At 40.1% G+C, this 15,847-nt stretch overlaps 1 protein-coding gene across 1 annotated transcript in view; it reads left to right on the plus strand.

Moving 5' to 3' along the window:
• kri1 (KRI1 homolog) overlaps nucleotides 1-14,810 on the plus strand; it is a 30,438-nt gene extending 15,628 nt beyond the window's left edge. Inside the window, exons 10-19 of the mRNA XM_062971405.1 lie at nucleotides 433-553; nucleotides 774-869; nucleotides 2,155-2,325; nucleotides 4,409-4,484; nucleotides 7,187-7,299; nucleotides 8,063-8,204; nucleotides 10,446-10,576; nucleotides 11,153-11,217; nucleotides 12,157-12,252; nucleotides 14,161-14,810. Of these exons, the coding sequence (XP_062827475.1) occupies nucleotides 433-553; nucleotides 774-869; nucleotides 2,155-2,325; nucleotides 4,409-4,484; nucleotides 7,187-7,299; nucleotides 8,063-8,204; nucleotides 10,446-10,576; nucleotides 11,153-11,217; nucleotides 12,157-12,252; nucleotides 14,161-14,578 (1,429 nt within the window). The 3' untranslated portion in view covers nucleotides 14,579-14,810. The remainder of the gene's footprint in view (nucleotides 1-432; nucleotides 554-773; nucleotides 870-2,154; nucleotides 2,326-4,408; nucleotides 4,485-7,186; nucleotides 7,300-8,062; nucleotides 8,205-10,445; nucleotides 10,577-11,152; nucleotides 11,218-12,156; nucleotides 12,253-14,160) is intronic.
• The last annotated feature ends 1,037 nt before the right edge of the window (nucleotides 14,811-15,847 follow it).

The following is a 15,847-nucleotide window of genomic DNA, read 5'->3' on the forward strand; positions in this document are numbered from 1 at the left end:
GTTCTGTATTTACAAATTGAGCTAACCAAAGCTCAAAAATATTCCAGGGGGAAATTTCTAAAAGCAGACCTTGATTTTGCTGCACGCTAAGCTCATTGCTGACCTTGCTGTAGCCCCTTGCCATTTCACAGATCCTCAGGCTCTCCGGCGTTAATTTGTTCACCATTTAATATAAGGAATGCCATATTAATATGCCGTTGCATAGAGTGGGACTTAACCGTGTACAGATTGTGGTGCCAACAGAGGGCGGTCGGTCTTGGAACTGAATCCTAGTAAATACATTGACAAAAAAATGATATTAATGGGTCTCTGGTGGAAAAGTCCATGAGCTTCGGTGCATCTTGAGTTGTATTCTAGGCAATTGTAGAGATGAGGGTTCATCCTCAGGTTACACTGCAATCACCTGTTTCCTCCTGTGTTGCCTTTCCCTAGGCTACCTGAGAAACAGCTGGCTGTGTCAGACTCCTCAGATGAAGGTGAACTGTTCCTAAAAAAGCAAGAGGATTTTGAGCGCAAGTACAACTTCCGCTTTGAGGAACCTGAGGCACAAGTGGTGAGTGAGGCCGTATCTTGAGGGATGGGTGGGTGTTGGGCTACAATGTTGGGCCATTTGCCCAGAGCCATCCCTAAGTAAGAGCATGGTCTCCATTGTGAGGTGCCGTGGGATGTAGGAGAGCACCACTAGGTTTGCTTCTCCTTTTTTGTCTAAAGAATGTGAGGTTAGTGTAATGTCCCATTTTCATTTCTTCCCATCTCAATTTCCTTGCCAACAGGTGCAGACATATCCTCGCATAATTGCAACTTCAGTTCGACGTAAGGATGAGCGTCGCAAAGAGAAGCGTCAGGAAATCCGTGAGCGTAAGAAGAAAGTGAGTAATTCTGATGTGTCTGGCTCATGTTTTGACACCCTTTTTCCTGACTTAAGTAAACTAACATGGCAGGTGAAATGTATATGAACTGTTGAGGCCAGTTCTTTTCTAAATCTACAACAGCGAGAAAATCAATCCTTAAGGGTGAAAGAGAAGGTTTATTTTGGTACCAGTTGGTACTTGTGGGCTGGCCCTTATTGGAGCAATGAAACCAGATCCTGGAATTTGATACATAGGGGTTTTCCCCAAAATATTCTTCTACTCCAATTTTACTTGCAATATGGGTCATGCATTTTAAGGACATCTTTGAAAATAACTTCATTATACAGCACATTATGATCCAGAGTTCTGATAAATTCTCTGATTGGCCACCTGTCTTTCCTGCTGAAATAACAGATTAGATTTCCACACTTCAGAAGTGGCAAGGCTCCTGGAGAAGACTTAGTTCTCCTTGTGGTATTTACAATAGTAATTGATACTTGGCCACGTATTCTTGCAACATTATTTACATATATTAAGTCAATTGGCAACTTTCCTTCCGGGACAATCTAGCATTGTTGTAACAACCTTCAAGAAAGAGAACACAACAGATTCTTCTGATTACACTGTATAATGAAATTTGAAAAAAAACTCAGTTCTTGGTTTGAAAGTGTTTGTCCTTTGAAAGTAGTTGTTGTACTCCAGAAACTTCATTTTTGTGGCTGCCACAAACTACGTTGAATTGGTTGAGACACTTAAGAGATATTCATTGAAAAACTATAACAAAATGTGCTGCAAAATGTCGAACAAAACCAAAGTTTTTGCAGTTAAATAAACTTTTTCTATGTTTTTTTATGATAGACTGAATTAGGAAATGACATTTATAATCCAGGAACAAAAATCTTGTTACATAGTGTTATAGACTCATCAGTCTTTTAGAAGTATTCTTTAAGCAGCATGCACAATATCTTTCAAACATGTTTCAGGAAAGGGATAGTAATCATTCAGTTATTGTTGTAGTTGGGCCAAGGGGCAGTAATGGTCTATCAGTGAAACAGCTGGAAGGAGAAAAAGGGCTAATAGAGAGCAGGTGCTTGATGAAGAACAACAAGTAAAGCGGGTCCGGGAAATGTCTTATTCCATATATGATAAGGGCCTTTGGCTACATGCAATTCACCCATGGCTATGTTGACTCCCCTTTCCCAAGTGTGAGGGCCAAGATGTTTGCCTAATGAGGAGCTAGATGTCTGATTAACGCAGGCAATGGGCTTCTTATTTAATTTTGCACTTTGCTTTCTCTTAAAAGGAGAGGGAACAAAAGCAGGAGGAGCTGAAACAACTGAAGAACCTGAAACGGCGGGAGATCGTAGAACGACTGGAGAAGCTGCAGGAAATCACCGGCAGTGAGGCTGGCACCTTTCAAGAGGGAGACCTCGATGGTGATTTTGACCCTGCCCAACATGATTGGCTCATGGAGGTATTTCTCCACCCCTTCCACCATAGCCCAGTTCTCTTGACAAGCACCTGGGCTCCTGTGTGATATAAGTCACAGGGCCCTGTTCTTACATGGCACAATCTAAGTAGGTTTAGAGCAGGAGTATCAAACTCATTTCCATTGAGGGCCACCTCCGCCTTATGGTTGCTTTCAAAGTGCTGTTGAACTGTAATATTTTTACAGAGTGGTCAGTGCTTTTTAGTCTTTGCCCAGTTTGGGTCCTCAGATGTGATTGAACAACAACTCGCATCACCTTTGATTATCCGCCATGCGGACTGGGAATAATGGGAATTGCTATCTAATAGACATTTGGGGGAAGATTAGGGGCATACTGCTGGGGAGATTGTGGGTGGGAATTTGGTGGCATGAAAGGCTTTGAATATAATTTTAATGGTATTTCTTGTATTTTCACAGCATTTTAACTTTAGTATCCAGCAAAAATGTTTTTTTTTAAATTTCTGTATTTTAATTTTTTTAAAATAATAATTTTATTAAAGCTTTTTTTTAACAGATTAAAAAAGAAATAACAAAGTGGTTCATAGAGAGAAAGAAGAAAGTGAAAAGGAGAGGGGAAAGAGTGGGGAGGGGGGAAACTAGGACAGGTATAGAATAGGCAAGACAAAGGGAGAGGAAGAAAGAATATAGAGTTAAAAACAATAAAAACAGAAAAATTATATGGTATTGACTTCCGAGCATCTTCATGCTCTACGTGAAAGTAGTAAACAGAAATAGTTCTGTGAGAATGCTCTTACCTTATTAGCTGGAACTCTAGCTGCCTGAGAAGTGTTTCTTGATTCAAAGGTGATTAAGTGCAGTGATACTCCAATATGTGAGATGGCCTAATGGAAGCTTGGTGACTGATAAAGGTTCCATATCTTTTATCCGAAATGCTTGGGACTGGAAGTATTTATATTTTGTATGTGTGTATGTATATATGTGTATTTATATATACAGTAGAATCTCACTTATCCAACATAACCGGGCCGGCAGAACGTTGGATAAGCAAATATGTTGGATAATAAGGAGAGATTAAGAAAAAGCCTATTAAACATCAAAATAGGTTATGATTTTATAAATTAAGCACCAAAACATCATGTTATACAACAAATTTGACAGAAAAGTAGTTCAATACGCAGTAATGCTATGTAGTAATTACTGTATTTACGAATTTAGCACCAAAATACCACAATGCATTGAAAACATTGACTACAAAAATGCATTGGATAATCCAGAACATTGGATAATGAGTATTGGATAAGTGAGACTCTACTGTATATTGGGGGGGGGGGGGGGTCCTAGAAATGGCACCCAAGTCTAAACACAAAATTCATTTGTGTATTATATACACCCCATGTACATAGCCTGATTGTAACAATATTTTAAATAATGTAGTGCATGAAACAAAGTGTTAAATTGAACCATCAGCAAGCAAAGATGTCAGCATCTGTATGGATGTTTTGAGTCTTAGATTCAGCCTTCACATGTATGGGTTTTAATTTTGAGGATATGATTGTTTAAAGATTTGATTAATATGTTTTCTATTGGAATCTCTGGGTCCTCTAGGTCAACCTCTACTATACAGTTGCACTAGAGGACCTAGAATTCTTAGAGGGAACATTTCTTTTGATATCCGTAGGTCCTCCAACATGCTTCTATATGGTCAGCCTCTTAACAGAAGTTGGCCATAGGATTGCATTGGAGAACCTAGAGATTCCTAGAGATTTAATCTGCTCTCTCAGATTAAAAAGATATTTTTATTTGCAGTTTTTCCACTTTGGGGGGAGGGGGCATTCCTGCGTCCCTAACCCCAGCAAATTTGGAGGAACTTCAAATAAGGGATGCTCAGCCTGTACTTTTAACTGTTCTTTCTGTGCTCCTTTTCAGAATTTTAACATTATAATTTTTTGGGAGGATACCAAAAATAAAAAATTAACTTTTCATGATTTTGAACCAATATGACAGCTTCACCTACTATGTTACTTGGAGAAATTTATATTTCTTTCTCAACACTGTTGTGAGGAGCAATAAATGAATCTTTTGTTCCTTATTTCTCTGTATGTTCCAGAAATTCTTTGGCGATGAGTACTATGGAGTTGGTGAGGAGGAGAAACCACAATTTGAGGCAGAGGAAGGAATTGATGGTATGTTAAAAAGGTGTGGAGGAAGAGTCATTTGTGTGTGTATTGGAACTATTACTTTTAGGTCAGGGACAAGCAGCTTTTTTCTAGTTCCTTATCCGTAGGCGGCATATTCCGTGGTGAGGAGTCTTGGGAGTTGCAGTTCAGAGAAGGTGAAATGTGCCTCAAGTCCCAACTGGCTTAATTGCCAACTGAAGGAATGCACAAGTAAAGTGCTCCTGAGAGATGGCCAATCTACCTTAAAAAGGGTTGTTGTATGTCTTTCGGGCTGTGTGGCCATGTTCCAGAAGTATTCTCTCCTGACGTTTCGCCCACATCTATGGCAGGCAGCCTCAGAGGTTGTGAGGTATGGAACATGGCCACACAGCCCGAAAGACATACAACAACCCTGTGATCCCGGCCATGAAAGCCTTCGACAACACATCTACCTTAAAAACCTCCAAAGAAGGTGGATCCACTGATCTCAAGGGTAGTCTGTTCCACTATCAAACAGCAGAGAACCCCTTTCTTCTCATATGAATGCATTCATTTGTGTTCTACTCTCTGTAGCAGAAGAAAAATAGTTCTTTTCAACAATATCTGGAAAACTACAGGTATCTCACCCCCTGATAATGGGATAACTAGAAATGTAGATGGTTTCTTAAAGGGCAACAATCTGATTCCAATCTTCTCCCAACTTGTTTTTTTTTTTAACTGAAAGTCAAAATTTCTCTTCTGCAGCTAGTGAGCATTCTTGTGTGTTATTAGGCAGATTTCTGTCAAAGTGTGTTATCCCTAAGTACATATTCCTTCTAGTTTCTTGGCTTTGTTTCAGCTCCAGTCCTGATAGCACTCTGTTTGTTTTTAGGATTGATAGAGCATGCATGGTCAGGTGTAAAATGTGTATGACACATGTGAGACGCATTGTGTATGTATGACATAGAAGAAACTTCAGTCTTTGTGTCTACATATGGAGGTATTTGGGAGGTGTCTTTTTGGCCACCATTGGCAGGGCCATTCTGGACAACTTTGGCCTGATCTCTTAGTCTGATACATGGGAATACATTATGTTGTTTGGCAGGAGAACAGTAAATAAAGAAAACATGACTGAGGCCATGGAGAAAAGAGGGAAATAATTTGCAGATGTTATCCCTTAGTGCAATCTTGAATTTGCTGAAGATTTTTGATAAAACTATAAATATGTTGGTTATACTTGTGGAGCTTGTTTCCAAAAGGTACCAAATCTATCTGAATAAATTTTACAGGAATAGGTGGGATGGGGAGGATGCTGAGTATGTGCACTCTTTTGCTCTAAAATGTAGTTTTCCAAGCCCTGCACTGAGGTGCTTTGATACATTTTTTAACCTTTAAATTCCTTTATTTTAAAAGTCTGTAACAGTGAAAATGTTCTTAAATTGTTAAACAGTAGGTTACATTTTCATGATATTTTTAAACACCCAATTACTTACAAAGCATTATAAAAATACTGTCAATTCTACATTATTCTAGTTCTATCAATTACATACAATTATTATAATGTACTCATAAATTACTCAACCATAATATTTCTTGGATGTTTGGTGGTTTAAATTCGACATTGCTTTTACACATAAAACTAAGAAATGGTTTCCGAGTTTTATCAAATAGATCTTCCTTCAATTCATCTTTTGCTAATCTTAATTTATATGTTAATTTTTCTGATAGAGCTATCACCCATATCCTGTTTAATAATAACAATAATAATAATAATAATAATAATAATAATAATAATAATAAGCAACTCAGGGCGGTTTACAGACACAAAAGAAAAAGGAAAACATTCAATGCCCCAGTGAGTACAAACACATAAAATAATACAAGATAATGCACAGTAACAACAGTAACCTTACAACAAAAAATTAAGCATAGAGATGAAAATAATAAAAACAATCCAGTAAGACATAGTAAATTAAAACATGACTAAAACATTACAACATATACTCTAAAAGCAATTAAGATACAATTACATAAAAATGGCTAACATTGAAAATGTTCATTGAAACTGTATCGTAGCAGCCATAAAATACAAGTGGGTTAGCCAGCGTTCCAATGGATTAAAGTTCTTTATTGTCAGATTCTCTAATGTTTTCCAGGTTCCCACTATTTCTAGTCTTGCAGCACATATCAGGAGTAGTATAATATTTTTATTAGCTGGATACATTTGTACAGTTTTGATCTAGGCATAATATTCTACTCCTAGCCAACTAATTTTTCAATTTTGTTTTTGGATTTGGTACCTTTTGGAAATAATTCAACCTTTTGGAAACAAATTCCACAATCTCCCCAAAAGTCTCAAGGCAACAAAACAATTTCAACAATGTAATATTGTAGTAGTTTTAAGCACAAGAAAAGAGTCTATAAAACACAGAATAGCATTAATTACATATAAATAATTAAAGAAATGAAGGCTTGAACTTCCAAGATTCTGATTTGGCACCAAGTATGTGTTTATGGCCATGCCTACAAAATGCTGAAAGTTACCTTTTGTAGCACCCCTTAATTCTTTGTGGTCTGTATGGCTCGCAAATGTGGATTCATTAAAATCTGTTTGTAGACGCAGGTATGCTGTGCCTGTTTCATCTGTATGCCAAGGGATCCTTGCATGGGGATGCAACTGGAACTAAGGAATCTTTGACTGGATGGCATGTTATCACTTGTTAATCTCTCTCTTTCCATCCCTGATTCAGATGAATGGAATTGGGACAAGTGGACAGGCGAGGATGGTGCCGAGGCAGAAGCTGACATGTGTTTTCAGGGGGAAGACGAGAACGAGCCGCACTGTGAGGATCCTGACTTTATTGTACGTCTGCCTTCTTTATTCTCTGAGGCAGGCCTCTCAGCCCTTTCTGGCTGCTTGAGAAGGGGAGCCCTTGCCCTACATTGGTCCTGTAACTGAGTTTAGAGCTGGCAGCAGATGATGCCTGGGAAAGGCAAAGGAGAGTCCATATGCTTTCTAAAAAAGTGTTATTCTTGGCAGAATTCTTGGAAATATGAGGGGCAAAAATGTGGCTGCGTAAAAAGAAAACATCATAGAATTTAAAGAGACCCCAAGGGCCGTCCATTCCAACCCTTTTCCATGCAGGAAAAGCACATCAAAGCACCTCCAACAGGTGACCATCAGCCTCTGTTTAAAAGTTCCCAAAGAAGCCACACTCTGAGCAGAGAGTTCCACTGTTGAACAGCTCTTACAATCAGGAAGTTCTTCCTAATGTTCAGGTGGAATCTCCTTTCCTGTCATTTGAACTATTGTTCTATTGGCAGCAGAAAACAAGCCTGTTCCCTCTTCCTTATGACATCTTTTCAAATAGGGGGCTGGAACTCTCTTCACTCTTTGAAAGAGCAATAAAAGCTTGAATTCAAAGTGAGCCTTACTGAGATCTAACTCAGTCGTGAAGTTGTTAATCCTAAATGTTAATGGAGATGCCCCTGCAACTGTGGGCAGCAGCTCCTTGTAGACTTGTCTGAGCATCCAGTGGTGATTTTCACCTGCTTGGGATAGGTGATCTGCTTGTTACTCATGTGAAGCAGCCCTGTTACCTTTCATTTGCTTCTCAAACTTACAGATGGATGCAGACTATGACCCCTCCCAACAACCTGGCCCATCAAAAAGGAAGCGGAAGCTGGACATCCCGCTTCTGGGCAAGAAGAAGCGCAAGTCACATTTTGCACAGGCGATTGGTCAGAAAAAAGAACCCTTTGACCCTGGTAAGGACGTGGGATGGTTGGTATTAGAGAAGTTTCTGGTTAGGCCAACAGCTTGGGAGGGTTGAAAGGGGATTCTCTTTGGGTATGGAAATTTCAATGTAGTGGCAGAAAGGGAAGGGCTTCTGACCAGTACAACCACTGCATGAGAGCTCTGATCCAGCTACACCAAATTCAGGAAGACCTCTCTTATATGTATCCTCCCTGAGGATTCTTGTTGATGCTCGTCCAGATGCAAGTCTACTTTAGAGGGTGATTGAAAAGAATGGCCCCATGCAAGAGACAGAACAACTTAGAGCTGACCCTATTGCTTTCTCTCAATAAGTATGTTGTCCAATCCAATCAGTTTAAAGAAGACAAGTAAAAATTTAAGTTGGGTAATATAAGAAGTTTAGAATATGTTATGGCAGCAATATAATAAAATAAAATGCCTGGGCTCTGTGTTGCGCTATTCAGCCAAAGGTATAGACTTCCAGTGTTCCAAAAAGGCACCGTTTAATCTACAGCAGTGGTTCTCAACCTGTGGGTCCCCAGATGTTTTGGTTTTCAACTCCCAAAAATCCTAACAGCTGATAAACTGGCTGGGATTTCTGGGAATTATAGGTCAAAACACCTGGGGACCCACAGGTTGAGAACCATTGATCTACAGTGTCCACATTGGGTGCATCTTCTACATTGTAGAATATTGGAAAATAGCTGCACCCAGTCTCTGGGTACATATCCTTTTGACAAATGTGAATCTCTATTAATATGTGGAGACCACCTTTTGAAAACCAATATTCAAGAAAAACATGAACTTGTTAGAAGTCAACTCTTTGAACAAATGATGATCATAAGCTATTAAACTGAAAAACCATGTCTTTAAACTGTTAAGGATAAAGACATTCCACTACAAAAATATATTTGGTTAGCAGAGGATGGATTTTTCTTTGCAGTTGAAGTTGCCCAAAATATATACACTCCCTTTAAAAAACCACAGAGATAAAACAAAGTCTACTTTGAAAATGTATCTTGTTTACTCATAAACATATTGTATTAATTTACCGTACAGGCACATTTTTATTGAAGTTCAGTTACAGATAGAATATAACTTCTCTGTGTTAATAACACAGGGTATCATTCTTAATCAATAGTCCATAATCTTTATGTATATTTGTACTCACTGAAGTCCACAAGCATACTTCTACTTTAAAGTCTCTAAAGCAGATATATGCATTCACCTCCACTGAGATCTGATGCAAAAGAGAATACAAAATGGAGTCCTGAATCTGAACATAGTACAATCACATGTCTATAATCTCTCCCATACCAAAGAGTCAAACTGGCAAATCAGCATACACATAGAATACAGGTGAGCAAATATATACATTAACAAATAAATAGTGAGAGGCTTGGGAGGTTGCTATTTCCAACATAGAATGATTGCAGTTTGATGCCACCTTAGCTGCCATGGCTTAGCGCTATGGAATCCTGGCTGAGAAGGTTACAGATTTTGCAAAACTACAACTTCCATGATTCCATAGCATTAATCCATGACAGCTAAAGCGGTATCAAATTGCATTAATTCTACAATAGTAGATGTGCTCTTTGTGTATTCTCTAAAATGAGTTGTCTCTAAAATTATTCTTTTTGTGTTTTTCCTAGCCCTTCTCTCTTTTTCTGTATCTACTTCTTAGTAACTGATTTCTTAAAGATACTTTCTGACAAGCAAAAATAAAATTACTATTTCCTCTGTGTCATGCTGAGTGCTGCCTGACAGGAAGGGGGGGTGATATTAGAGAAGAGAATAAAGTCCACAATTGAATGGATTTAAAACCAACCAAAATGCAACTAACAAGTGTGCAAGCTTTTGGATTCTAAAAAAAAATCAATTATTTCAGTGGTACAAAAAGCAGAGAATGGAAGATGGGGAAAAAATAAAAATAGACCAAACATTTTGTCAAAGAGACCTATATTTTATGTCTAGTCTCAAGACAGAGATTAAAACTGGTTCTAAAATGCAAACCTCTTGTCCGTGGAGATGTTTGGGAAGCCAGAGCGGAATGAAGGTGGGTTTTTGACTCATTGTATGGCTCTGGACAAACTCTTTTCTCCCTTTCTCTCTTGAGAGAGACAGAGAAAGAAGTGTTCACCAGGTGTGAATTCCATGGACTGAATAGCCAAAGAAATATGTGCAATGGCCCCACCTGTGCTGAAAGACACCACCCTATTTCCACCTTGGGAAGTTACTTTCTCTTTTTGCAGAGACAAAGACATTTGAACAGTACCTGGACGAGTTCTACGGCCTGGACTATGAGGATCTGATTGGGGACCTGCCCTGTCGTTTCAAATATCGGACTGTAGTCCCATGCAGCTATGGACTGACAACTGAGGAGGTAAACTCTGCCCGTGGCAGAATGGGAAGAGAATACAAGCAATCTCCAAGTTACAAATTACTCCTAGTTAAGAACAGGGGTGAGACAACAGAAGAAAAATCTGCCCCTAGGAAGGGAAATTCACTCGTGGAAGAGTTGTTATCATGGAGGAAAGGTGGCTCCACTTAAGCTTTATCACCAATCCTTGTTTCCCAAACACACCGCATTTTTCAAAATCCGATTATCACAGAGACACAAAGTAATGTGAAATCTTCTGAACAGGGGCACAGACAGCAAAGGAAACACCACAGGGGTGTTAGCCCTTCCTTGTGCTATTCAAAGTATGTGTGTGTGTGTGTGTGTATACACACACATACACACACATACATATATACATACATACATACATGTTTGGATGGAGTTACACTTTTAAAAGTGTCCCTGTTTCAACTTATGTACAAATTCAGCTTGAGAGCAAATTTATAGAACCTATCATGTTCATAACTTGTGGATTGCCGTACCCTCCTTTCTCTTGAGGGACCAGGGCGCATGCTCTTTGGAATAGCACAATAAACAAATGATCCTTTTCTCTTCCAGATTTTGGCAGCTGATGACAAAGAATTAAACCGCTGGTGTTCACTGAGGAAGACTTGCATGTTCAGGTGAGTAGGCAGGGTGGCTTGAAATGACTGGTACTATAAACGCATGGGCACGGTGTGGCGTGCAACTGGGGCCCTGTTGTGCCAAAGCAGACTTGGGCATGGGAACTTCTGGGTCATGGCACTGAAGATTGAGTCTTGCAAATCTCCCTTGGCTTTGAAGGCCTTCTGAATGAATCCTGTTGGGAACTGCACAAGGTTGGCAAAGGTGTGTGGCTTTCTGTTTACATTTAAGCCTAATAAAGTGGACACAACAAATCCCTTTTTTTTTAATATGCACCTTCAAAATCGAAATGCCCGTTACATTTGATGGCACATTATACTTGAGTAAATAAAATAGTTTGTTGTGAATTTTGTTTATATTTCAGGTGTGTGTGTGTTTAAAATGAAATCTGGGCTAAAAATCCCAACTTTTATTTCTGTGAAATGGGCTGAAGAACAGACAGCAAAACAAGCCTCTATTCTTGCATGTTGGGACAAAAGTCTTCCTATTACACTATGTAACACAATTTGAAAACATTTCTGTTCCTGGTGTGAAAATGTTATTTTCTGTTTAATTGTACGATACTTACTTTGAAAGTAGTGGTTATACTCCAGAAACTTTGTTTTTGTGGATGCCAAAAACTATGTTGAATTGGTTGAGACTTGATGAGATATTCATTGAAAAGGGATAGCAAAATGTGTTGCACGATGTTTCACAAAAACAAAGTTTTTGCAGTTTAATAAATATTTTTCATGTTTTTACAATAGAAGCAGTTAGGAAATGGTATTTATAATCTAGGAAGAAACATTGTGTTACATAGTGTTATTTTTCTCCTTGTTCTCTGGAAGCTGAGTGTCAGAGAGTCTCCTGGATTCCATTTCTTTCTTTTATCTGCTGCCCCCCAAAGCTGAGAAGGGACTTCCCACATTCAGTGTTTGACAGAAGTGTCCTCTCTATAGGTCAGAAAACGAGGAACTGCGGGACAAGACCATATATGAGAAGAAGGGCCAAGATGCATGGAAGAAGAAACAAATTCTTAAATCCCTTCAAGCAGAGTATGTATTTGGATGGTGGTGGTGGTTTGGTTGGGTTCAAGCTGTGTTTCAAGGGACTCAAAACAATTGGAAGTCTGGAAGTGATATTGATGGACATCTAAGCAAATAGTCTGAACCAAACCATGGTTCTGTAACATGTTGACATTATTGTGCAAACCCATTTTTACTCTTGTCAGTCTCCCTAACTTGCCAGGAATTATTAGAAGTGAGCAAGGGACCAGAGTGAATAGCGTATTTAATGGCAACCCTGAAGGCTCAAATGAGTGCAGCACATATTGCAGTAGAGAATAATGAAGAGAAGAAAAAGATAAAAGAGTACCTCAGATATGATTGGGTGGCGTCATTCGAGAATTTGGATGTGATGGTGGGATTCCCAGCTTGCTCTCGGCAGCCATATTCATTGACGCCTTGAACTCTCCTCAAGAAAGCTGATTTTTTCGCTTTACTCATGATTGTGCCTGTCTGCCCATCTTGTTCACCTCTTCTCTTTTCATGTCCATGGTCTCTAATAGCCTGAAGTTTATTTATTTATTGTGTCAGAAGTGAACCCAGGGTACAAGTTGTATTTGAAAACACAAAGTTTGAAAAAATTGACATTATACTTAGTGTCCTTTGACCAGTAGTTGGCCACTTGGAGTGCCTCTGGTGTTGCTAAAAGATGGTTCTTCATTGTGCATGTGGCAGGGCTCAGACTGCAATGTAGCAGGTGGTCTGTGGTTTGCTCTTCTCCATACTCGCATGTTGTGGACTCCACTTTGTAGCTACATTTCTTAAGGTTGGTTTTGCATCTCATGGTGCCAGAGCACAGTCTGTTCACACCTTCCAAGTTGCCCAGTCTTCTGTGTGCCCAGGAGGGAGACTCTCATCCGGCATCAGCTACTGATTGAGGTTCCAGGTTTTAGCCTGCCACTTTTAGACTCTTGTTTGCTGGGTGTGTTCTTGCAAATATCTCTGTAGAGCTTAGAAAACTATTTCTTGATTTAAGGCATTGGCGTGCTGGCTGATATCCGAACAGGGATGGGCCAGACACGTCAATGCCTTGGTCTTTTCATTTTGCTGGCTGCTACTTCCTGGCGGATGTCAGTGGTGCAATGCCAGCTAAACAGTATAATTTCTCCAGTGGTGTAGGGCATAGACATCCTGTGATAATACGGCATGTCTCATTAAGAGCCACATCCACTGTTTTAACGTGGTGAGATGTATTCCACACTGGGCATGAGTATTCAGCAGCAGAGTAGCAAAGCACAAGGGCAGATGTCTTCATTGTGTCTGGTTGTGATCCCAGGTTGTGCCAGTCAGCTTTCGTACAATGTTATTTCTAGCACCCACTTTTTCCTTGATAGTCAAACAGTGCTTTTTGTAAGTCAGAGCACACTCCCAAGTATTTTGGTGTGCTGCAATGCTCCAGTGGGATTCCTTCCCAGGTCATCCTCAAAGCTCGAAATGCTTGTCTGTTCTTAAGGTGAAAAGCCTGAGGTGCTTGACAGAGAAAGAAGCACATAGAAAGTTAAAGGTCAGACTAGCCAAGTGCAGTTTCTTTTAATGTATTATTGAAAACTTTCATGGCCAGAATTGCTCTGGTGTTGTGTGGTTTCCAGGCTATATGGCTGTGTTCTAGCAGCATTTTCCTCTGATGTTTCACCTGCATCAGTGGCTGGCATCTTCAGAGGATCGATGCCAGCCACAGATGCAGGCAAAACATCAGGAGAAAATGATGCTAGAACACAGCCATACATCCCAGAAACCACACAACACCCCAGTTCCTTTTAGTTTGCTTTAAAACCTGACATTTCATTCTCAGCTGTTCACTCTGTAGCATTTCCCTTGACACCAGGTTCTTACTTCTGCCATGCAATAGTAGCCCTAAGAGTGAATATTTTTAATCTGTCTACTTGAATCTGCTTGCAGGCCGGAGGAAGCGGAAGATGTAAAGAAAACTCAGAGCAAGAAAGGGAAGAAGAGCAGGGAGAAGGCCAAGCATTGCGAGCTGCCTGCTCAAAAGATGCAACTGGGCAGCCCTGGTTGCGAGGAAGAAGGACTCTTACTCCCAAAGCGAGCTGCCCAAAGCGAAGCAACACCAGCAATATGTAAGGAGTCAGAGGCCACTCCTTCAGGCAGCCCTTGTTTTGCCCACCCCAGCGTTCAGAGACCAAAGAAGAAGAGAGGACGGAAGGGGCTGGTGCTGGGCACCAAAGTGCGGGTGGGGGGTGCAGAATTCAGCCGCCAGCGACTCCAAGCCTATGGGCTCAACCCTAAGCGTTTGCACTACCGCCAGCTGCTCCGTGAGAAGCGGCGGAAGAAGCCATTGGGGGGCCCTGGAAAGTAACCGAGAAAAACCCTTTCAGCCTGTTGTGGATTTGGAGAACTTCTCCATTTACATGGACAAGGATACTTTGACACAAGTAGTCTTTCTTGAGTCCCAGAGGCATCGAGGATGTTTGTTGACGGCTACATATGGCGGACTCTTAGTGGCCCTTCAGCTGAATTCCTATGTCCCTTAGTCTGAGCCCTTTGTGTCTTGTTTTTAGAGTCATCCAAATACATTCTTCTTTTTCAAATATGTCTCATTGCTCTTTCTGCTGATTTGATCTGATTCTTCATATCTTCTGAGGCTTTTCTCACGTGGGTGCTCTCACTTGAGCATTTTCAGAAAATTGCTCTTTTCCATCCCATTTTTACACAGCATACAAGCAGAAGCATACTTCTCAATCCTTCCATGTGTTTTCCTGTCTAGTTTAGGAGCAGGGCTTTGGTAATAAAATGTATTTTCTGCATTAGCCACTCCTAGGGAGGTTGGCAAAATGATGTTGAGATGTTGCAGACTTTAATATTGCCTTTGTACCAGTCCTCTTTGGTTACCTCCTTGCTTATGAACGTAGCTAGGGGGATTAATGGCAAATAACTTATTGACAAATAGCCCGTTGCAAATGCCCTCTTTCAATTGCCTTTAGTTTTCTGCTTTCATGGAAATTGGAGAGTCTAGGATTTGCATAACCTGTGGCCCTGTAGATGTTTTTAGACCAGTGTTTCTTAACCTGTGGGTCCCCAGATGTTTTGGTCTTCAACTCCCAGAAATCCTAACAACTGGTAAACTGGCTGGGATTTCTGGGAGTTGTAGGCCAAAACACCTGAGGACAGGTTGAGAACCACTATCTTACATTCCCAGCCTTAGCCAGCAGAACCCAACATGAAGGGTCACCATAGCTGTGGCCTCAAAACATTTGGCAAATACTTCAGTATGTACAACCAATATTCATAGGGCTCTCTTGTCTTATGCTACTGTATTGCACTTGCAATTTTATCCAGTTTCTTTAACGTTAGTGACGAACACATTTGGATGTATCTGCACATTCAAGCGAAGGACTCTTGCTATAATCCTGCCAAAATGAAAGGCTTGTTTGTAGCCGGTTTCACAATTATTTAGATCTGTAATCAAAGTGAGATGTATGTAGTTTTGTAGGAATAAGGGATTATGGTCTATACCTTATGAAAAGAATGCATTTTGGATGGTATTTGTTTTGATTGAGCAGTTTGGATACAGGAGCATTAGGAAGAGGGAGGAGGATACGCAGCAACGCACATGTTGGCAACGCAC

The sequence above is a fragment of the Anolis carolinensis genome, chromosome 2, assembly GCF_035594765.1.
Source record: "Anolis carolinensis isolate JA03-04 chromosome 2, rAnoCar3.1.pri, whole genome shotgun sequence".
In the NCBI taxonomy this organism is placed as follows: domain Eukaryota; kingdom Metazoa; phylum Chordata; class Lepidosauria; order Squamata; family Dactyloidae; genus Anolis; species Anolis carolinensis.